General features: G+C 48.5%; 1 protein-coding gene across 4 annotated transcripts in view; it reads right to left on the reverse strand.

Annotated features, from left to right (window-relative positions):
* Window positions 1-23,008, reverse strand: part of ARHGEF18 (Rho/Rac guanine nucleotide exchange factor 18) — an 81,099-nt gene that overhangs the window by 15,590 nt on the left and 42,501 nt on the right. For all 4 annotated transcript variants that reach the window (XM_039858202.1, XM_039858217.1, XM_039858209.1 and 1 more), the window contains 4 exons: window positions 2,896-3,034; window positions 1,949-2,061; window positions 1,673-1,813; window positions 712-962 (listed from right to left, as the gene is read on the reverse strand). In XM_039858202.1, the coding sequence (XP_039714136.1) occupies window positions 712-962; window positions 1,673-1,813; window positions 1,949-2,061; window positions 2,896-3,034 (644 nt within the window). The remainder of the gene's footprint in view (window positions 1-711; window positions 963-1,672; window positions 1,814-1,948; window positions 2,062-2,895; window positions 3,035-23,008) is intronic.

Consider the following 23,008-nt stretch of genomic DNA (forward strand, 5'->3'; position numbering starts at 1 on the left):
TGGTCTTGTAAACTGCTCTCTCTCCACTTCAGACGCCAGCCATCACCTGTGCTCCTGCCTGACCGGCTGAATAGCAGAGGTTCCCAAGACCCCTTTCTTGGGTTCAATCAATTTGTTAGAGCAGCTCACAGCACCCAGAGAAACATGTTACTTACTAGGTCATTGGTTTATTATAAAGAACACAACTCAGGAACAGCCAGATGGAAGAGATGCATAAGGCCAGGTGCAGGGAAGGGTGCGGAGCTGCCACGCCCTCTCCGGGGACCTGTCTCCCCAAATCTTCAGGTGTTCGCAACCTGGAAGCTCTCCGAATCCTGTCCCGTTGGGTTCTTACGGAGGCTTCGTTACATAGGCACGGGTGATTAAATCATTGGCCACGGTAAACTGATTCACCCCCAGCCCAAGGTCAGGGGACGAGACTGAAAGGTCCAACTTTCTCATCACATGGTTGTCTCCCTTGGCCACCAGACCCTACCCTTAGGTGCTAAATAACAGTCGCCTCATTCACGTAACCAGAGACACCTTTATGCTCTCATCGCTTAGGACACTCCAAGGGTTTTGGGAGCTGTGAGCCAGGAACTGGACAAAGACCAAACATATATTTCTTATAAACCACAACACTGCAGTGGGCCATGTTTTCTCTGTTACTGGGAGGCACGCAGCCGGGGTGGGGGCCTGTCCAGGCCCTGCGCCCGTCCTGGCTGCGCCCACCTGCTGCACCAGGAGGTCCCCGATTTTCTGGATGATGTAATTCCGGTCACTGCCCTCCTCCAGGGACTCGTGGCGGCGCTCCTTCAGCCGAGAGAGGAAGTGGCCGTGCATCTCGAGCAGGTCGTCCGCGCACAGGAAGAGGCGACCGACGGCCTTGGGGCGGAACTGCAGCTCCTCCTGCAGCGCCCTGGCATAGACCTTCAGCATGATCTTCAGGGTCCGCACGTGGTGCGCCTCTGTCTGCATCAGCTCTGCGGGGACACGGACCACAGCACTTACGCTCTGTCCCTCTGGTGGTCCACAGGGGCACTCGTGTGTACTGTCCGCCCGCCACGTGCCAGGCTGGCTACTCAGTTCTCTGCCAAAGTCCTCGCCCTGTGGCCTTACTGCCCAGGTTCCAGTGCCGTGGGCCTTCACTGCCCTGCTTGTGGGGGTTCCTGGGGCCTGGAGGGACATGCATGGGGCACCCAGCACATCTCCTGGCCCAGGCTCTATATCTGGAGCTGTGGTTTTCACTGTATTCTGCAACGTCCCATCTCAGCATAGTGGCTGCCCATGGCCATGTTCTCTGATGGCCAGCAGGATGGGGCGCCCGTCACAGGGCTGGTGCTACAGTCACATGTACAGAGAGGAACATGCCTCCAAATCCCCCAATCGCAGCCATGCTTGGGCCTGTCTGTGGTCACCAGGGATGGCTGGGATGGGCCAGGGCAGTCTTCTCTCTCAGGGTCACCAACAAGGTAAGCATGAGTCAGGCCTGGGCACCTGACCATACTCATCCTTGGGGACCTCCCCAGCCACCTCTTCCCTGGCCTGGAAGGCAGGGCTGTCCTGGGGGAGCAGGGAGTGGGTGATAGGGCTGCACGGGGTGTCGGCAGAGGAGCCCAGACTCCCAGGTGGAGTAAATTTAAAAAAGGGACAGGAAGAGCAGCGGGGGGAGCCATGCCGAAGCGCCTCTCACCATAGAGCACATCCTGCCTTTTCACCGCCTCCCTCTTGTGCCTCTTTGCGTAAGCTGGCTCCACGCAGAGGCTCCAGGACTCGGCCTCGAACTCGTGGGCATCTGACTCAATCTCACTCTTCAGCGAGGCGGTGTAGGGGTCTGCAGGAAGAGCAAGAGGCCGCTGCTCAGGGCCCGCAGCCCGGCTGGCTCGGAGCTGCCCTGGCCCGAGTCCCCGGGACACACTGATGTGCATCCCAGCACTTCCCAAGGTAGATGGAGACCACGTGACTGTACCTTCTACAAAAACGGACTCGGCATTTGAGGATGTGAGTGAAAGGGAGTCATCAGCTGCCTGCTTAAATTTCAGAAATACGGACTCGGGTTCATCCATCGCTCCTGTGACTGGTCTAAATAAAAGTCATAAACACATTTCAGAAAACTGAATTAAACGCAAGCACACACACATGCAGGCACCATTCTATGAAGGTGAATGAGGCTGTCTGTAATCAATCTGCTTAAATATCATTTGAGAACTTTTAGATTTCATGTAGGCTTCTACTTTGTCACAGATCATTTCTGAAAATTGGGAGACTACCTGTCAACATAACATCAGGACTTCTTCCAACAAAACTAACTTTAATGTTCGAATCCATTCTAAGGGTGTGTAAATCACATGATTCCTTTACTGGCCACTGGTCCCCCGGGAACTCTTTCTAGAAGGCGTCAACTCACTCGACGGCAGAGAGAGAATCCTTTCTAACGGAAGAAGACCACTGGCTCCTTTCCCACCCACTCCCACGAGGAGCACGGCGATGACACTCAGTGTCAGGCTTTCTCCCTCAATACTGCTGAATACGGCATTAAGAGAGCCACCTCCAAGTCTTTAAAAAACACTGCGTTGGGGCATAAATAGTGGGATGCAATCTCCGGGGCAACCTCAGCGGGACCTCCAGCCCCGAATCGAGAACAGAAAGGGACCCCGGCGAAGGGTCCTTCCACAGCATGAGGCAAACTGGCTCCATTGGCCGAGTCCACCCAGAACACAGCGGTTCTTGAAAAAGGAAAAGAAATGACTCTGAAATAAGTGTTAATGGGAATTTCACCGCTTGGTTGGGGGCCCACAAGCAGATTCACACGCCCGAGGGTCTCCTTTCAGAGAGGCAGTCGCAGGGTCCCCGCAGGACGCCAAACCCAGCCCCCTCCCCTCTCTGTGCCTGGTGGCAGAGAGCAGGCCGGCTTACCCGAGTCGCGGCCCCGTTCCCGTTGGGCTGGGTGCTGGCTGAGGACCCCCCTTCTGCGAGATCGTCATGCCGACATTCCTGGACAGGGCCGGGCTGCCATCGGACAAGAGGGTGGCCCTCGGGTGCTCCTTCAGGGACGCTGCGACGGAGGCAAAGACAGAGTTGGTGCTGAGAAAGTGGGCAGGGCAGTGGAGGTGGCCTGTCCGGAAGCCCCGCTCTGACTGCGGCCGCAGCACAGACAGGACCTTGGAAGTGAGCAGCTCGTTATCCAGAAAGACATTCTCGCTCCATTTCCTAGGAATGGAGCCATAGAAGGACAGCTCGGGGTGGCTGTGGAGCGCGCCGTCTCTGTCGCTGCCTCTGGAGTGTGCGTTCCCCATGTTCGCAGGCTGGGCTCCCAGCCTGGCTGTGCGCCGTTTTTATACCTCCGCGGATCCTTCTAGAAATGCAAAGCTGCGTCTTCCCTTACTGTATTGGCTGAAGCAGCGGGTCTGGAGCGCAGGAAATTGGTCCCCACTGTGACCGCTCAGGGTGCAAATCGCACCATATTTTTTCCTTTGTAAAACAACAGCAAAAACGTCCCGACACCCCTCGGCCTTAGCAGGGAGTCAGAGCAGAGCGTAGCTTCCGCTCACTGCGGAGAAGCTAAGATCACCAAACAGGGAGCCCCCTGCGCTCGGGCGTGGTTGGTGCCGACACCGTGCACGTGACGGCAACGCAGCCGAGACAGGGTGCCGGGGTGACTGAGACCCAGAGACTGCGGGGTGTGGTGGCAGCCACACACGCCACGGTGAGAGAAGCCTGAGATTCTGGCCACCAGAGTAGAGTGGACGACGGGCTGTGACCCTATTTCAGACGGTGACTGCGAACCAGCCTAATATGCAGCGGGGTCCCCAGGGCCCTGCACGCTCATCTGCTCACTGACTTAAGGGCCGGGCTACCGGGAAGCACGCGCCACCGACGGAAAGACACAGCTCTCAGAAAACTGAGCCACAAAATGAGGCTGGTCTCCCCCTCCTGTCTGACAACTCAATCTATCAACTCAAGCAACTCGAGCCTCGCTGAGCCAGGCTGCTTGGTGTCTTTATTCTCAGGGTGAAAACCACATCTGAAAGCTTTGCTCCAAGATCAACACTGGCATTAAAAAGAAACCTGTCCGGTGGCCTTTCTGACCCAGTCCTGGGTCTCCAGTGTGCCCGCTCCCCAATTTCTCTGCTCTACACGAAGGTGGCAGCTGGAACTCTGATTCTGAGCAACGGGGAGACTGTGGCCCTTAGGGTGGGCTTGGGGCTGGCCCTGGAGGAAAACGGCCTCTCTTCTTGGAGACAGGTACAGCACGCGGAGTAGGTTCTAAATCAGGTGGAAATTTAGGGGGGATGCAAATGTGGAGGTGGGTATGTGTCTGAGAAAACGTTTCTGGGAGAGGAGTAACGAAGAAAGTTGGTGAACTGAGACTTGACCACTATGCAGTGTGATGCCATTTCACACACAGACACATACTAGGCAGCTATTCATTCCTTAACACAGCTCAGCACGGGGAGGATGCCATTTGGGTAGTGACTCCAAACATCGTGACATCATGATCATAAGTGGCTAACAATAGCTATTATGGTAGACAAAGGTGCAGAGGCTGTTACTCATACACAAACCCCATTTACAAAGGCGAAAATCATAAAATAGAGGCCTTCACGGTCCAGCGCAGGCATTTCCTGCCATTTCGGCACCACATTAAACTCCACCCAGGCTATTATATTATGACCTGAGCGCACAAATATGGGATAGATTCTGAAATGCACCCTTTGCTCAGCATCCTGGTGCAACTGAGAGATTGTGCCTGTGATCCGAGGTCTTGTCTGAAGCGGGATGGATTCTGCTTTAATCAAATAGTCCACAGAAGAAAAAATCACCATAAACACTCTCTAAGAACCACCCGTTCCAAAGGTTAGGCACCTCTAACCCTTGCATTGTTCAGCTGTCAACCGTATTTATTTACTGTGATCATCATCTGTTTATCCAACAGAGCAGTGCCTCCACAAAACAGGTCAAGAAATCATTTTTTTTCATGGAATTTTATTAAGCCATAAAAAAGGAAGAAAATTTTGACACGTGTTACGACATGAATGAACCTTGAGGGCACTGTGCTCAATGAAATAAGCCAGATGTAGAAAAACAAATACTGCATGATTCCACTTACATGAGGTCCCTAGAAGAGTCAGATTCATAGAGATGGAATTTAGGAGGAGGGGGATTAGTGTTTAATGCGGTGTCAGTTTGAGAAGATGAGAAAGTTCTAGAGATGGATGGTGGGGATGGTTGTACGGAGATGTGAATGTACTAATGCCCCTGGAATATACTCTTAATAATAATTACAGTGGTCCAATTTCATGTTATATATATTTTACCACTATTAAGAAAAAGAAATGATTGTTTCTTTGGGTGGTAGCATGCTTCTGTATCTTGACTGTGATGCTGGTTACTTAAATCTCTACATGGGGTATAATTTCAAAGAACTACACACTCCTCCTTCCTCAACAAAAGAGTACATGTGAAAACTGGTAAAATCTAAATAGGGTTTGTCCCCGAGTTAATAATATGGTACCAATATCAGTGTCTTGGTTTTGACAATGGACTATGGTTACATTAGATATCATCAATGGGGGACACTCGGAGATGGTACACAGGGACTCTACTGTTTTGCAATTTCTTATGACTCAAACTATTAAAAAAAAGTTACAGTCGACTCTCATTACTGGCATAGTGATGTCCTATGAGGTCACAGAGACACTGAGCTGGTGAACAGCAAAGCGCTGCTCGGGGGAGAAATCCAGGGCCCGGTCCCGGGGGCCTCTAGCCACCCTTTCATCAACCAGTCGGCACGTAATCTGTTAGGTGTGTCTCTGCTGGGTGACACCTCATTTTACACACACTGTCAATCTAGAAACACTGACCCCACGGCCAAGAGTACGATAATTTATGCCTGAAGGAAGTGTGTCTGTCACTTGTATTTTCTCCATTAGGCACATCACAGCCTTCTTGCTCGTTGGAACACTGGACACTACTTCAGCACCATGCTCGGTGGCCTTTTTAAACAGCGAGATCACCAAAAAAGGGTATAAAAAATGAGAAAAGCATGGCACTAAATACTGCAAAAAGGGCACCTGCTTACAGCAGCTGCAACAGGGAGGCAGAGTGGCCCCTTATTCAGCCTTCGCTGGGCATGTGCACATTGGGTGACTCAATTTTTTGGCTGTTCTGCTCACATCTGTGAAAAACAATGAAAGCCCCACAAGTATTGATTTGGGGTTTACAAGTACATTTTAGTGAGTAAGGGAATTAACAGAGAATCCATGAAAAATGAAGATCGAATGCATATTAAAGAGTCTTAAATGAGAAGTTGTTATATTATAGAGGACCCTTATTTGCTCAAACACACACCACAGAGCACTGATATTCTTCGTATTTCTTTATAATTTATTACACACACACTTCCAACAAGTATTTGAGATGGCCTTCTATTTGGGGAGTATTACTCAAAAGTTTAACCCTATGCATTTGGTGGCAATGTGAACTATTGAGATAAATTCTTTTTCCTTTGGAGCAGTCTAACCACCATCCCCCTCAAGCTACTTAAGACTTAAAACAGAGATGGATGGCCACCCAGTGAGCCTTTCTGTAGCATACGCAGCCTTGAAAATAACTGCCTGATCAAGATACGAACGAGTCAGTACCTCTGCCACGGACCAGTTGTATTTACCATGTCTTTTTACTCTGTACTTTTGATGCTCTGATGTCTGGGGCCTCACTGACATGAAGGACTGCCCTGCCCCTGCCCCCAGGAGTAGCCAGCTCCCAGAGAGGGTAAGTATTCATCTAAGGAAGAGCTCTCTTCACGTGCAAACCGACTGACTCAGAGCCCACCCGCACAGCAACCCCCCTGATGGAGCTCTCACACCCAGGGCCACCATCCACCTGCCTAAATCATGAACCACTCCAGGGCCAGGGCCCACTGAAATTATTCACAAGAGTCAATTCTCATCCCGTTCGCCCTGCCTCATCCCTTCCTCCCCATGGAAACCACAATACAGGCGCTTGCCCACCTTTTCTTTCCCCTCCCTCTGCCTCCTGACTGAACCTGGTGCTTCCCTGTGTGGCTCTGATACACCCTACGATGGGGATGATCCTTGAAAATATCATGCTGAGTGAAAGAGGTCAGCCACAAAAGACCACATATTGTAGACTCCCTCTACAGGAAATGTGCAAATCCATAGAGACATAAAGTAGATTGACAGGTGCCTAGTACTGGGGGAAGGTTGGAGGGTGACAACTAATGGGTATGGGGTTTCTTTTTGGGGTTCTAAAATAGATTGCATTGACTCTGACTATAATAAAGCTACTGAATTGTACATTTAAATGGATGAATGGTATGGTATGTAAATTCCATTTTAGTAAAGTTATCAAACAGACAAACCCTGCGAGGAACAGCCATCTTGCTGCAGGAGCAGATCAAGCTGTTTGATTTGTAGTTCAACACACAGCACGTTAGTCATCGTGCCCTTGGCTGTGAGAGAGACAGAAACACACACTTATCCCGCTAACGTGTTTTCCTAAAGCAGACGGCCATGGTGGGACGCACGGGCAGTGGAGTGGCACTGAGACCCAGGTCCCAGAGTGGCTTCAGCAGAGCGCGGCCTGCCACCGTCTGTGCTGTTACAGAGCCACTTCAGAGTCTAATTAGCGCTGTCTGCCCACTGCTGTGGGGGCCATTGATTGGTGTGCACCAGTCCGCCGTGGTGACTGTATGCCACAGAGCTGTTTCTACAAGGGGACCCGGAGGAGAGGCAGGGACAAAAATAAGAAATGAACAGTGAAAATGGAAAAAGTTCTTTGCCTGGAGGAAAAAACACACCCCATTCTCAGCAACAAACACAGAGGGCAGCCTGTTCTCATGATGATTTTTTTAAAGCCTATTTTCTCTTGGTTTCTTGAACTGAAGAGCAGTCTCCGAGCCGATGAGACGACTCAGCTCGTGTAACAGATACCAGGATTCTTCTTACGTTTCTTTATTTGGACAACAGACCCCATACAATGCAGTGCGGGTTAATAGGGGCTACTTCCTAGTGTAGCTATGCTCCCACGTGGCCCTTGGTCTATCCTAAGTCCTTTAGGTCATACACTTTCCCCTCTGATACAGAGCGCGACCCCACTAGCCCTTGAGGGAACCCTAAAGACCCACAAGGAAATTCCACGAACAAGACAAATAGTTACAAAATCGGTTAAAAGTCATTTTTCGAGGAAGCCCAAGGTGACATATCAAGTGACCACCTTAATCGGTTTTAAACTGTCTTTTATAATCTCACTGACTTCTAGAAAAATTGACTTAAGCAAGAATTTTATATTCCAAACGGCAGATTCCTTGTGCTGCTCGATGAGAAAAAAACTGGAAACATCTTTGGAAGGCAGCTGGGCCCTGGCACTTCCGTGCCCGCGGTCCTCTGCGAGAGGCTACACGCATGGCATTTTTACGTGGGAACGGCCTTCCAGGATAACTGCTCTCTTTCTCCCATGCAGTAAGGTCCTGCGTCCCCCCTCCCGGCCCCCATTCTCTGTCTCAGCCAAGACTTTTCCTTCAGGCTGAGGGCGTCGCCTGTCTCTGGAGAGTTCTGGCAACCTCTAGCTGTGGGCAAGCTGTGGGCAAGTGTTTGGGAGACAATTAAGAAAATCTGATATAAGATGAAGTTTTCAGTTCACAGTTCCTGGCTTTTCAGTCGCCTGAGAATAGACTAAATCGATGCCAAGACGACTCATTGATTTCTCTGCCTTGCTTCATTTCGATGTTACACAAAATGGTATAAAAAAGAATAAAAATATAGGAGGAAAAAAACCCCTTAACTTCCTGCTTTGTGGGACAAAGAAAAAAAGGCATCTTGCGGCTTAGAAGACAGTGTGAGCTAGAAAGAATACTTTTTCTAAACCTGATATTACCCAGTAGGAAAATATATGAGCACACTACCCCCAAGTTATGGTAAACCCAGAGAACAGCATTAAAAAATATATTTTACGAAATGTATCTTCTTGACTATCTGTGTAGAAAACTTAAAAATCACGAAAAGGTATAAAAGTGGAAATAATCCATAATGCAACCATCTACAGTTAATTGCTCTTGGTATAAATAGTTTTATAAGCTGAGAAATAATGTTTAATAACAATTATTCTAAGATTTGTGTTGAAAAATCACTCACATATAACAAAAGGATATTAATACCAAGTATATATTTTTTGCATAGGTTAATGCCATTCACTGAGCAATATATAGTTAACCCTTGAAAAATGCAGGGGTTAGAGACACCGAACCCCTGTACAGTCAAAAATCTGTGTATAACTTTTGACCCTCCCCAAACTTAACTACTAATAACCTATTGTGGTCAAGAAGCCTTACCAATAACATAAATAGTTGATTAATACATATTTTGTATGTTATATGCATTATATACTGTAATCTTACGATAAAGCTAGAGAAAAGAAAATGTTAATAAAATCATAAGAAACACATTTACAGTTCTGCGCTGTATTTATCAATACCATAAGTTTATCTCATCTGTCAGTACCTAATCGATACTGTCTTAAGTGATACAAAACACTGTAGATGTTATATGTATTACCAACACCAGACATAAAAAATGAAAGGATCATGCAAATGAGAATTTTATATTATTTACGGGTTTAACGATGTATGCATTGATAATGAAAATGCAGCAATATCATCACTTTACGGTAGCCCAGTGTAATCAATACGATTGTTTCATGGTACTAAGAAAATCTCAAAAAATTTTCCAATATTTATTGAAGAAAATAAAACTGTGTATAAGTGGACCCGTGCAGTTCAAATCATGTTGTTCAAGGGTCAATTGTCCTTGCAAATCACAAGATTACAAAACCATCTTGTGTGTTACTCTATGGATAATTCTGGAAGCTGAAATAGAAAGAACAATGAGGCCCGTGTCTATTGGCATAAAAATGAACTCAGACTGGACCGGATTTAAATGGAAAATGGAAAACTATAAAACTTTTTATAGATAACAGGAAAAAATCTTTAGGAACTAGGGCTTGGGGAGTGAAGAGTTCTTTGACATGACACCAAAAGCCTAATCCATAAAAGAAAAAAAAAAGTCTGTAAGTTGACTTCATCATAATTTAAAACCTTTGCTTGTGGCAGACCATGTTAAGAGGATGAAAAGACAAGCTAGGGAGCAGGAGAAAATATTTGCAAACAGCCATCTGACAAAGAACTGGTATTTAAATATATAACGAGCTCTCAAAACTCACTAGTAAAAATACAAACGACCCACTTAGAAAATGCGCAAAAGAGATGAAGATACACTTCACTGAAAATATACAGATAGTCAAAAAGCACACGAAGAGATGTTCCACATCATTAGCCATTAGAGAAATGCAAATTCAAACCACCCAGAGAGTGGTAAAAATAAAAAATAATAATGACTCTAAATGCTGGAGAGGTTGTGGGGAAAGTGAATCACTTGCATGTTGCTGGTGGGAATGTAAAATGGTACAGCCACTCTGGAAAACAGTTGGGCAATTGGTAAAAGAGACTAAATAATTGCACCCCTGGGTATTTATCTTAGAGAAATGCAAAATTCCTGCCCAGACAAAAACCTGTTACATGGCTGTTCGCAGTGGCTTTAGTTGTGGTAGCCAAAAAACTGAAAACAACCCAGATGTCCTTCACTGGGCAAATGGTTAGACAAACTGTGGTCCGTCCACACCACAGAATACAGCTCAGCAAGGAAAAGGAACTACTGATAACACGCAGCCACCTGGATGGATTTCATGGGCATTACACTGAGAAAAGAGCCAATCTCAAAAGGTCACTGTATGATAAATTACAGAGATGCAGACCAGATTAGCAGTTGCCGGGGGTAGCAATGGTGGGGGCAGTGGAGTGGGTGTGACCATAAAGATCAAGGGTGATCTTTGTGGTGATGGGACAGTCCTTGATCTTGAAGGTGGTGGAGATGGGAACCTGAACGTGATAAAATGGTACAGAACTAGACTCACACATTGTCACGATGTCGCTTTCCTGGTTCTGACATCCTATTCTAGTTACCTAAGAAGTAGCCAGCGAGGGAAATGTGGAGAAGGGCATTCGTGACCCCTCTGTACCGCCTTTGCAATTTACTGTGGGACTATAATGATTTCAAAAGGAAAAGTTTAAAATAAAGAAAAGCGCCACCAACAAAAAAACAGAACACTCATTTGCACTGTCTTAGTCTGCTCGGGCTGCCATAACAAAATACCAAAGATTGGGTGGCTCTAACAATAGAAATTTACTTCCTACAGTTCTGAAGGCTGGGAAGTCCAAGATCAAGTTGCCGGCACCTTCAGTTCTTGGTAAGGACTTGCAGACAGCCGCCTTCTGGCTGTGTCCTTACCCAGTGGAGTGTGGAGCGGAGAGCAAGCTCGCTTGGTGTCCTTCTTATAAAGGACTAATCCCATCATGGGCCTCACCCTCATGACCTCACGTAATCACCCCCTGAAGGCCCCGCCTCTAAACACTGTCGCACTGGGAGTTAGGGCTTCAACTTGGGAATTTGTGGGGGAACACAATTCAGCCCAGAGCACCCAGCAATGAATAAAACCATGTTTTCTGAGAACCCATTTAAATCCAGAACTTCTCTTATCGCTCACTGGAGGCCCGGCAGGAAGAGCAGGCAGCCTTCCTTTCTCGCCTTCCCTTCACCTCTCAGAGGGAAGACCCGTGGGCGCGGCCTCGCAGGAGGGATTAGTGGAGCAGGTGACAAACGTGGAACCAGGAACCAACGCCTCAGCTAGATGTTCTGATGGCCAAGGAGGAGGGTCTGGGAGTGGTTCTTTGTTCAAGAAAGCAGGTTACAGGACATTCCGAGAGGGTTACCGAGGAAATGAGAAATGCCTGGGGACCTCACGGCAAAGTATGTAATTTAGTGAGACTGTGACAAATATAAAAAGCAATGGGAAAACACAGGAAGAGAAACTGAGTGTTCCAGTAGGATGTGTGGCTGTTCCACTGAGAGCTGGCCGAAAGCGAGACTTTCGCGTGGGTGGAAAATGCAAGATTTTGTGTAGCTGCCTCCCCAGGGGTCCACTGTGTAAAACAGAAATAGGCAAACGTGTGGACACTGAGGAATGACCCCTGGCCGAGAGAGCTACCTGCTGGCCCTGGGCTCAGTTCAGCTGACACTGAGGGCTCTCCAGAAGGATCTGGAACAGCACCTCTGACAGGGAGCTGGTGGCCAGACCGGGGACTTGGGTCCCAGGTATCCCTTCCCACACCCTCCTGCTGGCATAGGACATCTGTCCACTTGAACTTGCATAATGGTGCTGCTCTTCGCCAAGCGGGGGGCCTCTCCTGAAACCAAGCGGACTGGGTATTGCTGGGTCTCCTTTCTTCTTCTTTTTACCTTTTTATTGTGGGAAAATTTATGTAATATTCATCATCTTGACCATCTGTAAGTGTACAATCCAGTTGCAATACATTAATAATATTGTGTAACTGTTATCACGATCTATCTCTACCCCAAACTTTCTCATCATCCCCAGTAAAAACTCTGTCCCCATTAAACACGAAATCCCCAGCCCCCTCCCCCAACCCCTGGCGCCCACCATTCTACTTTCTGTCTCTATAGATTTGCCTCTTCTCGGTCCCTCGTGTAAGTGGAACCATACACAATGATCGATCTCAAATAGATAGAGGGTCCCTGGAGGAACGCCAAAGGGCTGTGTCCTCAGTCTTGCCTGAGATGAGATCACAGAAAGCTCTCATACCAAATTCACAGATGACACAGCGTTTGTCCTTCTGTGTCATGCGTATTTCAATTAACATAGTGTTTTCAAGGTTCACCCATGTTATGAGCTGAATGGCTGTGTTTGCTTCCTCCCAAATGTATCTGTTTAAGTCTTAACCCTTGGTGTGGCTGTATTTGCTGACAGGGTCGCTAAGGAAGTACATAAGGTCATCGGGTGGGGCCCTGATCCCATAACATTAGCGTCCTTATAAGAGACACCAGAGAGCTAGTTGGAAACTTTTCTATAAATGGAAAATTATTACCAAACAAAAGATTCAGTTTTTTAAAAAAGCTAAATTTGGGATGAAAGGACATTTGTTAAAAATGAAAGAATAATTTTTAAAAAGGTATGCTCACGGTGGCATTACTCACAATACCCACAAAGTGGAAGCGACCCAAGTGTCTGAGATGGATGAATGGGTGAACACAATGTGGTATACACACACGAGGAATGTCGTTCAGCCTTAAAAAGGAAGGAGGTTATGACACCTGCTAGACATGGACAAACCCTGAGGACATTATGCACAGTGAAATAAGCCAGACACAAAAGGACAGATATCGTCTGATTCCACTTACGTGCGGTCCCTAAAGGAGTTGGCGCCACAGAGACAGAAAGTAGATGGTGGGAGCCGGGGTCTGGGGGAGGGGAGGGGAGTTAATAGGGACAAAGCGTCAGTTTGGGAAGATGAAGAAGTTCTGGAGATGCATGGGGAAGGGGGGAACGGTCGCACAACATTGGGAATGTACTTAATGCTACTGAGCTGTGCACTTAAAAACGGTTAAGGTGGTAAATTTTATGTATATATTACCATAACTAAAAAGAAAAAAATCATGGACCTAGAGCGTGTCCATGTAATACCATTTGATGAAGAAGAAACGAGGCTCCTTAACTGTGGTTTATTTCCGTCTTCCCTTTGGTGACGTGGCACTTCGATCGGGAAGGGTCAGCTTACAAGGGCGCCGCAGATCAAGGCAGGAAGGGAAGAGGAAAGACGCACGACACACGGCAGCCAATGAACACAAACTGCACACACTAAAGTCGCCAGATCACATGAATTTCACCTCGGACACGAAGACAATTAAAGCGCTGAGCACCCGTGTGGCACCTTTGGGGAACCAGGAAGGACACAAGCAACAGAAGGCAGCAGGAGGGCAAAGAATCCCAATCTGCAAAAGGAGGAAGTCAATCCTACAGATCCAACGACAATCTGTGGCAGAAAATGGCCTGCGAGCCGTGAGCACGGGGAAGGCTCTGAATCCTGGGCTTCCTGCTTCCTTGAACAAATAAAGACTAAACTCTGAGAGATTTGCTTTGCAGCCCAGAGTGGGGAACACAGAGAGAAGGCAATTTTCTGCCACTATAGTGAATGCGTGGCTGGTCCTGGGTGGCTCTGGGCATAGTGGAGAGATGAAGTAGACACGGGCCCCTGGGTACCAGCAAGGTGCCGAGTCCCTCATGACCTCCTTGTAAATTCTAGAGAGAAAGAAGGACCGCAGAGCAGATTTGGTGACTTTAAAATTTACTCAGCATTTACACTCGAGCTCAGTAGCTGAGAGATCTCAAGTAGAAAGAGGGTCCCTAGTGGGACGCCAAAGGGCTGTGTCCTCAGTCTTGCCTGAGATGAGAACACAGAAGGCTTGCATGTTGGATTCACAGATGACACGAGACAGGAGCGGCCTCAAGTGGTGTTTGGAAATGAAGATAGGGAGATGAGTTAACACAAAATGATCTTGACAGACTAGTGATGGAAATGTTGAGAGATTCAGCAAAGGTGGGTGGGGTGCAGGGTCCCCACATGCAGCAGCGGCACAGGTGAAAACACCCAGGGGCTTGTCGGGTACCTGTGGCAGTTTCAGTAACTCAACGGTGTGGGGCACGCAGGTCATCTTAGGCTGTATCAGCATCAAGACAGTGAAGAAGGGGGAAGGCCAAGCTGCTGGCTGGCCAAGCCTGCTGGGGAGTTTACCTTGGGCTTGGGTCAAGTTCAATGAGTAGATGATGGCTCATCAGCCAGTAGCAGCACCCGGAAAGCTGTGTTGTGACAAATGCCATGGAGGGTTGGATGCAGGTGGACTGAGGACCCCAAAGGGCCAACCAGGGCCGAGGGGAGCACGCCCAGAGGGCTGCGAGAACACCCAAGGGCCCCCTGCCAGGACCGGAGAGGAAGGGTCAAGAAGCAGGAAGCTGCTCAGGGGAGGAAGCCAAGGGCAGCGGAAGCTGGTCCTCGAGGAGCAGACTCTCTTACGAGTGACGTCAGTAGGGACGAGGAAGCTCTAATTTTAAGTCATTAAATAGCAACCACTGGTATTTCACAAACTAGAAAGAACCACCACTCCTGCTTTAGTACAGTTCTTTCCATTCTTACTGCTCTTAATTTCGACTAGGTTGAACCGTAGCTGATAATCATTTCTGACCCACAAAAATGACTGTCTCACATGGTTCGACCTGACACACGGGTGAACCCCCGCTGGACATACAGCTTGGTAACCTTTCTGCTTAGGACAGTGTAAAGATTTGCCACGCTGTAAAATATACTTCAGAGATCTTTTACGATTTCTTTTTTACAGAATTCTTTTACAACAGCTATAAAGCCATTTATTAAACAGCAACATTCCTCCTGTGTCACGTTCCTGGGGACTTCCAAAGTTTCATGTAGTTATAACTAAAACTGTGACCGATACCTGCATGAGATACTCTACGGGCACTGCATAATTTCTTGGGATAAATTCTTATTAGTGGCTGGGTTTCCATACCCAAGTTCCCAGTGTCGCAGACCGTCCGTGTTCCCCACCGGCCAGAAGCTTCCTAGAGGAGGCCCGCGTCTGCCTGGTCAGGTGCTGGGTCCTCAGCTGCCGGTGAGCGCGCTGGGCTGCACTCTGCACACGGGGCTGGGGTTGGGGTTCTCAGCGTCCATTCAACATATTCTGAGCCCCATGGTGCACCAGCAACACACGCGCCCCCCACCAGGGAAGTGGGCTGACACCTCCCAGGAGACGTGCCCTGCCCCCCACCACATAACTCCATGTTCCCCCCAGTTTCACCGTGGCTGTAGCCCATTCTCTCCATCCGTGTAAGGCCCTCTCTCGTGCCAGCAGCACAAGCCCCGTCATTTAGCCAAGGCGGTGACCTCTTTGGGTGGCCTGTTCAGACTCACCACTCCTGTCCCTCCCCAGCTGCTAGCCTGAGTGTCTCTCCACACACCTGATTAGGGTGCCAATGGCTTTGGTATAAAGTCCTGACTGCTTGGCTTGGTCCTGTCAGACTCTCTGGGACACAGGTCCCTCCCAGGCCTCATCTTTTGCCACCATTTGCACCATGCATCCCAACCACGCCAACATGCAGCACCAGGGAGCCTCAGAGGCCCTGGGTGCCTTAGCCCAGGCACTCCCTTGCCTGGCTGACTTTGGGGTGAGGCCAGAGACCCTCTGGCCCGCCTCCCACCAGCTCCTTGCTCCCATGGCCTAGACCTTTCTATGCACTTCCCTTAACCCGTGTCACCTGATAGCTTTAATTGCAGTGCCTCATTGAACTTTGACCTCCTTGTGGGCAAAGGTCAGGTGCCACTCATCTCTGGGTGCTGGCACTGCCTTCCATCTATGCGCTTGGTCAGCCTACTCACGGGTACACAGACCTGGTCCCTGCCAGGGAGGGCAGGGGACACAAAGAGGACAGGGACTGTGGAGGGCACCCGAAGGTGAGGTTGCAGGGGCCCAGTGCGAGCCCATTCTCGGCTACTTCACTTTAAAGACAACCTGCTGCCTTGAGGGCTATTCTCTTCGATAAATTAAAAAATCCCCACATAAGAGGCTGTGTGGTTGCTGGGCTCTGACAGAGGTGCGGGTGGGACGTGGCCAGGAAGTGAGTGACTGTCAACCTTCACGACTCATGTCTTGATGAACTCTCCCTCCCCTGAAACTTTATGCCATCAGCTGACTCAGCCCCCTCTTCTCCTGAGGGCTCCGGGCACCCTTGCTGCCCTGGCTGACTTCACAAGGACAGCCCTTCCCCTTCTCCATTCGGTGTCTGGACATCCCCACCCGTGGGAACTGGGCCTGCCTGCCAGGTTTTGATGTTCTGTGTCCACTGGAAGGCCAGGTGGAACCACATTGCTCGCCTGCAATCAGGGTTATGGGCTTTGTGGCCACCAGCTGGACAAGAGAAAATGAGGTTGGAGCCGCTGGCGGTCTCACGGCTAACCCCCAAGAGCAGGACCCAATTACCCTCAGGTTCTTCCAGCCCCAGCATCTTCTGAGTTGCCTTTTTTTTGAGATTCAGGAGGTTCTTCAGAACCTTTCAACACTGCTAGGTGATTCCTGATAAAAAACGTTTTGCTAGCATACTAAGAAAAAATTCACAGTCTGTGGTGAGAAACCATAAGTCTCCTTGAAACCATCCAAAGGTGCTCTTCCTTCTGGAACACCTAGGAGTTGGGGATGCGTCGCGGCATAAAACGTACGTGTCGTTAACTGGAAATATTAATGTAAGACCTTTGTACTGGCAGAAGTGGTCTGTTCTGTTCCAATGTTCCCTTAAGCAGTCTAGCGTCACTTCCGTGACATGATTTATAGAAAAAAATTACTCTGATTTTGCATAAGAGGGAAACTGAGGTTGAAATAAGAAAAGCAGGCAGAGAGCTAGACCCTCTGGATGTTGGTTAAGTATTTGGTATCCTGTCTAGGAGTGAATTCTTATTCTCGATAAACCTTAACTTTGAAGAGTATGTTTTTTGGGGGGGAAGGACTGCCAGCTTAATTGCTTTATTGATAAAAAAGGTATGCCTCTAAATTAATGTCTCCTACTAAGATAGCACGTCTCTAAGATATTCTTATTTACTAAAGACAGGAACTAAGGCAAACTGCTATAGGTGAGTCATCTTAGGAGTGAAAAAAAAAAAAGAACAAAGTGGAACATTCTTGGGCATAAATCCAGCCAGCTGCATATTATACGGACCTGAAGTACAAAATGTGGCCCCAACTCTTCACCTGCAAAGATTCTTGGCCGATAAGAAATGGTCCTCGTGAAACATTGATAAGGGCAAATGAAAAAAATGTCACCTATGTCACTGTTACCTGAATTTGATCCCACTTGATTAACAGTACAAGAGTAAACTTCAAATGTAAAAAAAGGAAAAATTTAAATAAAATGAAAAGTAACCAGTATTCTCACCATCACGTCCACTTACAAACGTCTCCGAGTCGCACCTTTATTTGCATGGGGATGAATGTTTATAATCACAGCAACGATACATGCTTTTTTCAAGCGCTATGGTTTTTGTGTCGCTTTAATCACTTCCCTGCTGCCTGATGGTCAATGCCTTCCAATTACACACATGAGTCTCGAAGAGACAGAATTATAGAGGCGAAGGTAAGAGATGCTTTGATTTTGGATGTGCATCACCAAACTGTTTCCACCAAGCAGTGCAACATGTTGCAGGAAAATATGTGCAAAAAAAGGAAATCCTGGGAGGTGGTACAACAAAATGACAACTAATTATAGTTGCACGAGGTTATTTTCTATTTTCCTAATTGCCTACAATGGTCTATGACTTATAATTTATAAAAAATTCAACATTAAAAGGAAGCTAGGTACAGGATATATGGGAATTTTCTGCATGATCTCTTTAAAAATTCTTCCGCGAATCTAAAATTATTTCAGAGTAAAAGTATGGAAAACGTTTGAAGCAGATGGCAACAATTTCTGGTGCCACCCAAATCGACACGGCGACAGTTCTCGCACGTCCTGCTTCTGCCACCACTGCTGTCTTTCCCCCAGATGTGGGGCTGTGTATCATTCTCTGCCAGAACATAGCTTTTGGAGTCAGGAAGAATGGGGGTTTGACTCTTGACTCTGTCACCTGCTGTAACTACCTCTGCGATCTTGGCCAATTACTTAGTCTCCCTGAGACTGTTCAGTCATTTGTGTAAAACAATAATACATGGAATCTTCCTCTGGGGCCCTTGGGAGGATTAAAGGAGGAAATAAATCTAAAGAGTCTCGGAACAGAGCAAGCAGTCAACTGTCAGCTCCCTCATGCCTCCCCCTAACACCTAGGCCCTTAAAGACAGACCGACGTTGTTGTGAATGCGGACACCACCACATGCCCGGGCTCAACGCCAGTATACGCGAACCCCCAAAACACCGGGAAGTGGAGGAATGGGCCTTGGCTCCTCCCAGCTGACCCCTGCACTGTCCAGGCAGCCACAGCTTATGAAAGGGACATGTTCCCCCCAAAATAATAATAATAAAAGTTTACACATCTGTTTAGAACACATAAAACACATCTTTCTGTGGGAATAATGGTGTCTGAGCGAGACCGATCCCCAGTTGGGGGCCCAGGTGATGAAGGAGGCTCAGTGGTAATGAGCAGCTATGGGATTTCCAGCGTGGGAGCTGGGGGTGTCCCGAAGAGGAAGGCAAGTCACTCTGCCTGGGTGTGTGCGGGGGTCATGGGGTCATCTGTGCTAGGTCTAGAAGATGAGTACAGGGTCCTTAGGATCAAAAGGCAGGCTGGCTGGGAGTGTGGCACTTTTATTTCCTGACGGGGGGCCCCGAGGGAGATTTTAGGTGAAGGAGACGTTTAACTTGGACCTCTGTTTCATGGAGATAATGGTGATGGTGCAGGGAAGAGATTAGAGGGGTCAGAGAGATGACAGAGGCAGGGAACCAGTTCTGCAGTGTGAGTGCCAGGTGAGATGTCTTTAATGCAGGCAGAGGGTGGGGGACAGGATGGGAGCCCAGAGGTGTTCTATTAAAGATGGGGGTAAGGCTGGAGGAGACTAGGATGACTGGGACTTCTGGTCTGGGCCACCGGGTGCTGCCTTCATTGAGATGGGACTAGAAGCAGCAAGGGGGAGGGGGACAGAGGGAGGAAGAACACCAGGTTCTCACTGTGGACACGCCCCGGTACAGAAGTCCTGAAGGTTGGCTGGGAGTACAGCTGGGGTCAGGGTAACGGCCGGCCTGGGCCGCCTGGGGGCAGTCTGTGCAGAGAAGCTGGAACGCACAAAGAAACGGGCTGCCGGCACAGGCAGACCTCATTTTACTGCGCTTCGCAGACACTGCATTTTCATCAACATCGGGGCAAGACCCTCTCCCAGCAAAAGGATGACAACTTGCTGAGGGTTGGGATGATGATTAGCACTTTTTGGCAATAAAGAATTTTTTAATCCTGTACATTGTCTTTTTTAGACAGAACGCTATCACACACCTAACAGACTGCAGTATGACGTAAACGTAACTTATATGCACCGGGAAACCAAATACCGGTGGGACTCACTATTGCGCTACTCGCTTTACTGCGGTGGGGTGGAGCCAAGCCTGCAACATCTCGGAGGTAGGCCCGTAGCTGGAGACAGGCTGAAGAACAGGAGGCATTTAGTAAAGCAGGGTTTTGGACACGCTCTCTCTGTTGTGCATCCCGGGCGAAGAGGCCCGTTTGTAAGCGACATTCCAAAGCAACTTCCGTTCAGTGGGTCTGCCCTGACGACTGACGCCTCTTCTCTGCCCACGTGCACAACCTGGGCTGAGAAAAGTGACAGCAGACGGGATGCTCCCGCCATCTGCCCGCAAACCTCTGCTTGGCCAGAGCCACGTCCACTGCTTCTGGAGCTGCGCGTGCCAGCTGTGCTTGCCATAACAGTTACGTTCTCTAGTGACAAAATGCTGTCCAAAACTGTGAACCACCGGTGCAAAAGAGTTAACGTTTCTATGAAACAAAGTCAAATGTTCCAGAAACACTTAAAAGCAAGTTGCTTAAAAACAAGCAAAACAAAATATCATCTGATTAGGAAAAGGTGAGCTCAGGGCCAAAAGAATCCCTTAGAAACCTAGAGGGATTTAGCACTCAGTGGGCTCTGGTTTCTTTAAATTCTCATTAAACGGAAATCAGAGCACAGTCTATATTATGTCTGGTTGAAAGCAAGAAAGATGACAGGGATTTCCATTCTCAAAGGAAAAGGCTATTAGGTCTACGCGAAAAGATTGGCAAATAAAAATTCATTTCTGTACTTTAAGTTAAATAAAATATTTAAGGCATTTAACTTAAAAATAATTGCTGGCCTTTTCTAGTTAGTTGGTGATCTGGCTCACAGGCTGCCACCAGGCCCTGGACTGGGCTCAGGCCTTCTCCTGCAGGCGGCCACCTACTGCTGAGCTTCTGCAGCTCCAAGAGTGCAGGCAGTGTGTTAAACAGCAAGGGGGGGTCCTCAAAAATTAAGAATAGAAGTACCTTATGACCCAGCAATCCCTCTTCTGGATGTTTATCTGAAGAATATGAAAACACTAATTCAAAAATATGTACGAGCCACTATGTTCACTGCAGCGCTATTTATAACAGCCAAGATATGGAAGCAACCTAGGTGTCCATCGATGAAAGATGAACGGATAAAGAAGAGCTGGTATACGTATACAACAGACTATTACTCAGCCATAAAAAAGAATGAAATCTTGCCACTCGTGACAATATGGATGGCCTTTGAGGGCCATTATGCTAAGTGAAATAAGTCAGACAGAGAAGACAAATACTATATGATTTCACTTATATGTAGAATCTAAAAAACAAAGTAAACGAATGGACACTCATAGATACAGAGAACACATCAGTGGTTGCCAGAGGGGAAGGGGCTGGGGAATTGCTGAGAGGGGTAAAAAGGGTCAATTGCATGGTGATGGACAGTAACTAGACTTTTGAGGGTGATCACTTTGTGGTGCATACAAATGCCAAATTATAATGCTGTATACCCAAAACTTACATAATTAAAACAAAATAAAAAAGCGAATACCAAAAAGGTGAGGGCAACCTGGGCAGGCCTGGGGTTGAGAAGCCAGTGACCAGGGAGAAGGGCCCCGCCCCACACCCCACGTGACTCCTTCCCGCCCTACGAGATCTGTCTGGCGCTGGCTGGTCCGTGGCACGTGGAGGAGTGCCAGCAAGCACTGTGCCAGCGACGCAGTTCCGAGCAGAACCGTGAGTCTCAAAGGAAAAGGGGTCTGGAGGAGGGCGGATTGCGGGGGCGGGGAGGGGGTGGAGATGAGGGAGATGCCAAGAGCAGGCTCCAGTTAAGGGCGGGTCACAAAAGGAGTGCTCCCAAGAAAGGGTGGGGACGAGGGGATCCCTTTACAGCAGATGGGGCTCCCCAGGCTGTGGTGAAGGGGCTGCAGGTATGCCTGGGGTGCCGGGGACAAATGTGGGTTGGAGGGAAGACACTCCTGCGTGACGGGGAAGTGACGGGGAAGGTGTGCCAGGAGGTCCAATCTGGGAGGTGTGTCTTTCTTCACTAGTGCAGGCAAAGACCCCCCCACAAGAAACAAGCGCAGACGCTCAACTTACAATGGGGTTACGTCCCAATACATCCATCCTGAGTTGAAAGCATCATTAAGCCAAAAAAGCATTTGATACACCTAACCTAGCGAACACCAGGCTTAGCCTGGCCTTCTGTGCACGTGCTCAGAGTGCCACCATGAGCCAACGGCTAGGCAAATCACCCCGCTGCCGGCACCCCGGGAGCGTACTGTACCGCATATCACTAGCCTGGGAAAAGATCTAGATTCAAAATTCGAAGTTCACGTATTGCTTCCGCACCACTGTAAAGTCGAAAAATCATACGTCATTGTGAGTCGGGGACCATCTGTCTTTGTGGAAACTCAAAAGAACTATCCAGCAGCCCCATCCCCCAGCCCAGGGTCCCCGTTCTTGCTCCTCCCTCTCTCTGCTGAACCCACAGGCTCAGCCGGCCCTCCCTTCGTCCCTTTGTCCCTTCGTCCCTTCGTCCCTGCGTTTCCATCTCCACGCTTCCGTCATGGGCAGTTCAGGGCAGTGTTGGGAAGGCAGGAGCTGGAGCCAGACACCTCAGGTTCAAACCCCGGCCTCTGAGATCCTGAGCCAGTGACCTAGCGCTCCTGGCGTCCATTTTCCCATCTGTAGAATAGGGATAATAGGAGCACCCTCTTCAGAAGGCGCTGTGATGGACACAGAACATTCTAGAACAGTGTCCGGCACGTGTAAACATTACTGTTGGCTATGTGTACTGCTGCCCACTCCCCAGACAGCTACCAGAATGATGCCATTAACGCCAAGCCGGCTCCTGTGTCCCTCAGGGGCCTCTGCCTCCCCATGGCTCAAAGGAGGGGTTGGCACACTATGGCCCCAGGGACAAACCCAGCACCACCATGAGCCAAAAATGCGTTTTACACTTTTAAAAGGTTGTAAAAAAAATAAGAGGAAAAAGAATATGCAACAGAGACAGAAGTGACCCACAAAAAGCCTAACTTATTT

Source organism: Pteropus medius, unplaced genomic scaffold, assembly GCF_902729225.1.
Source record: "Pteropus medius unplaced genomic scaffold, Ma_sr-lr_union100, whole genome shotgun sequence".
NCBI lineage: Eukaryota > Metazoa > Chordata > Mammalia > Chiroptera > Pteropodidae > Pteropus > Pteropus medius.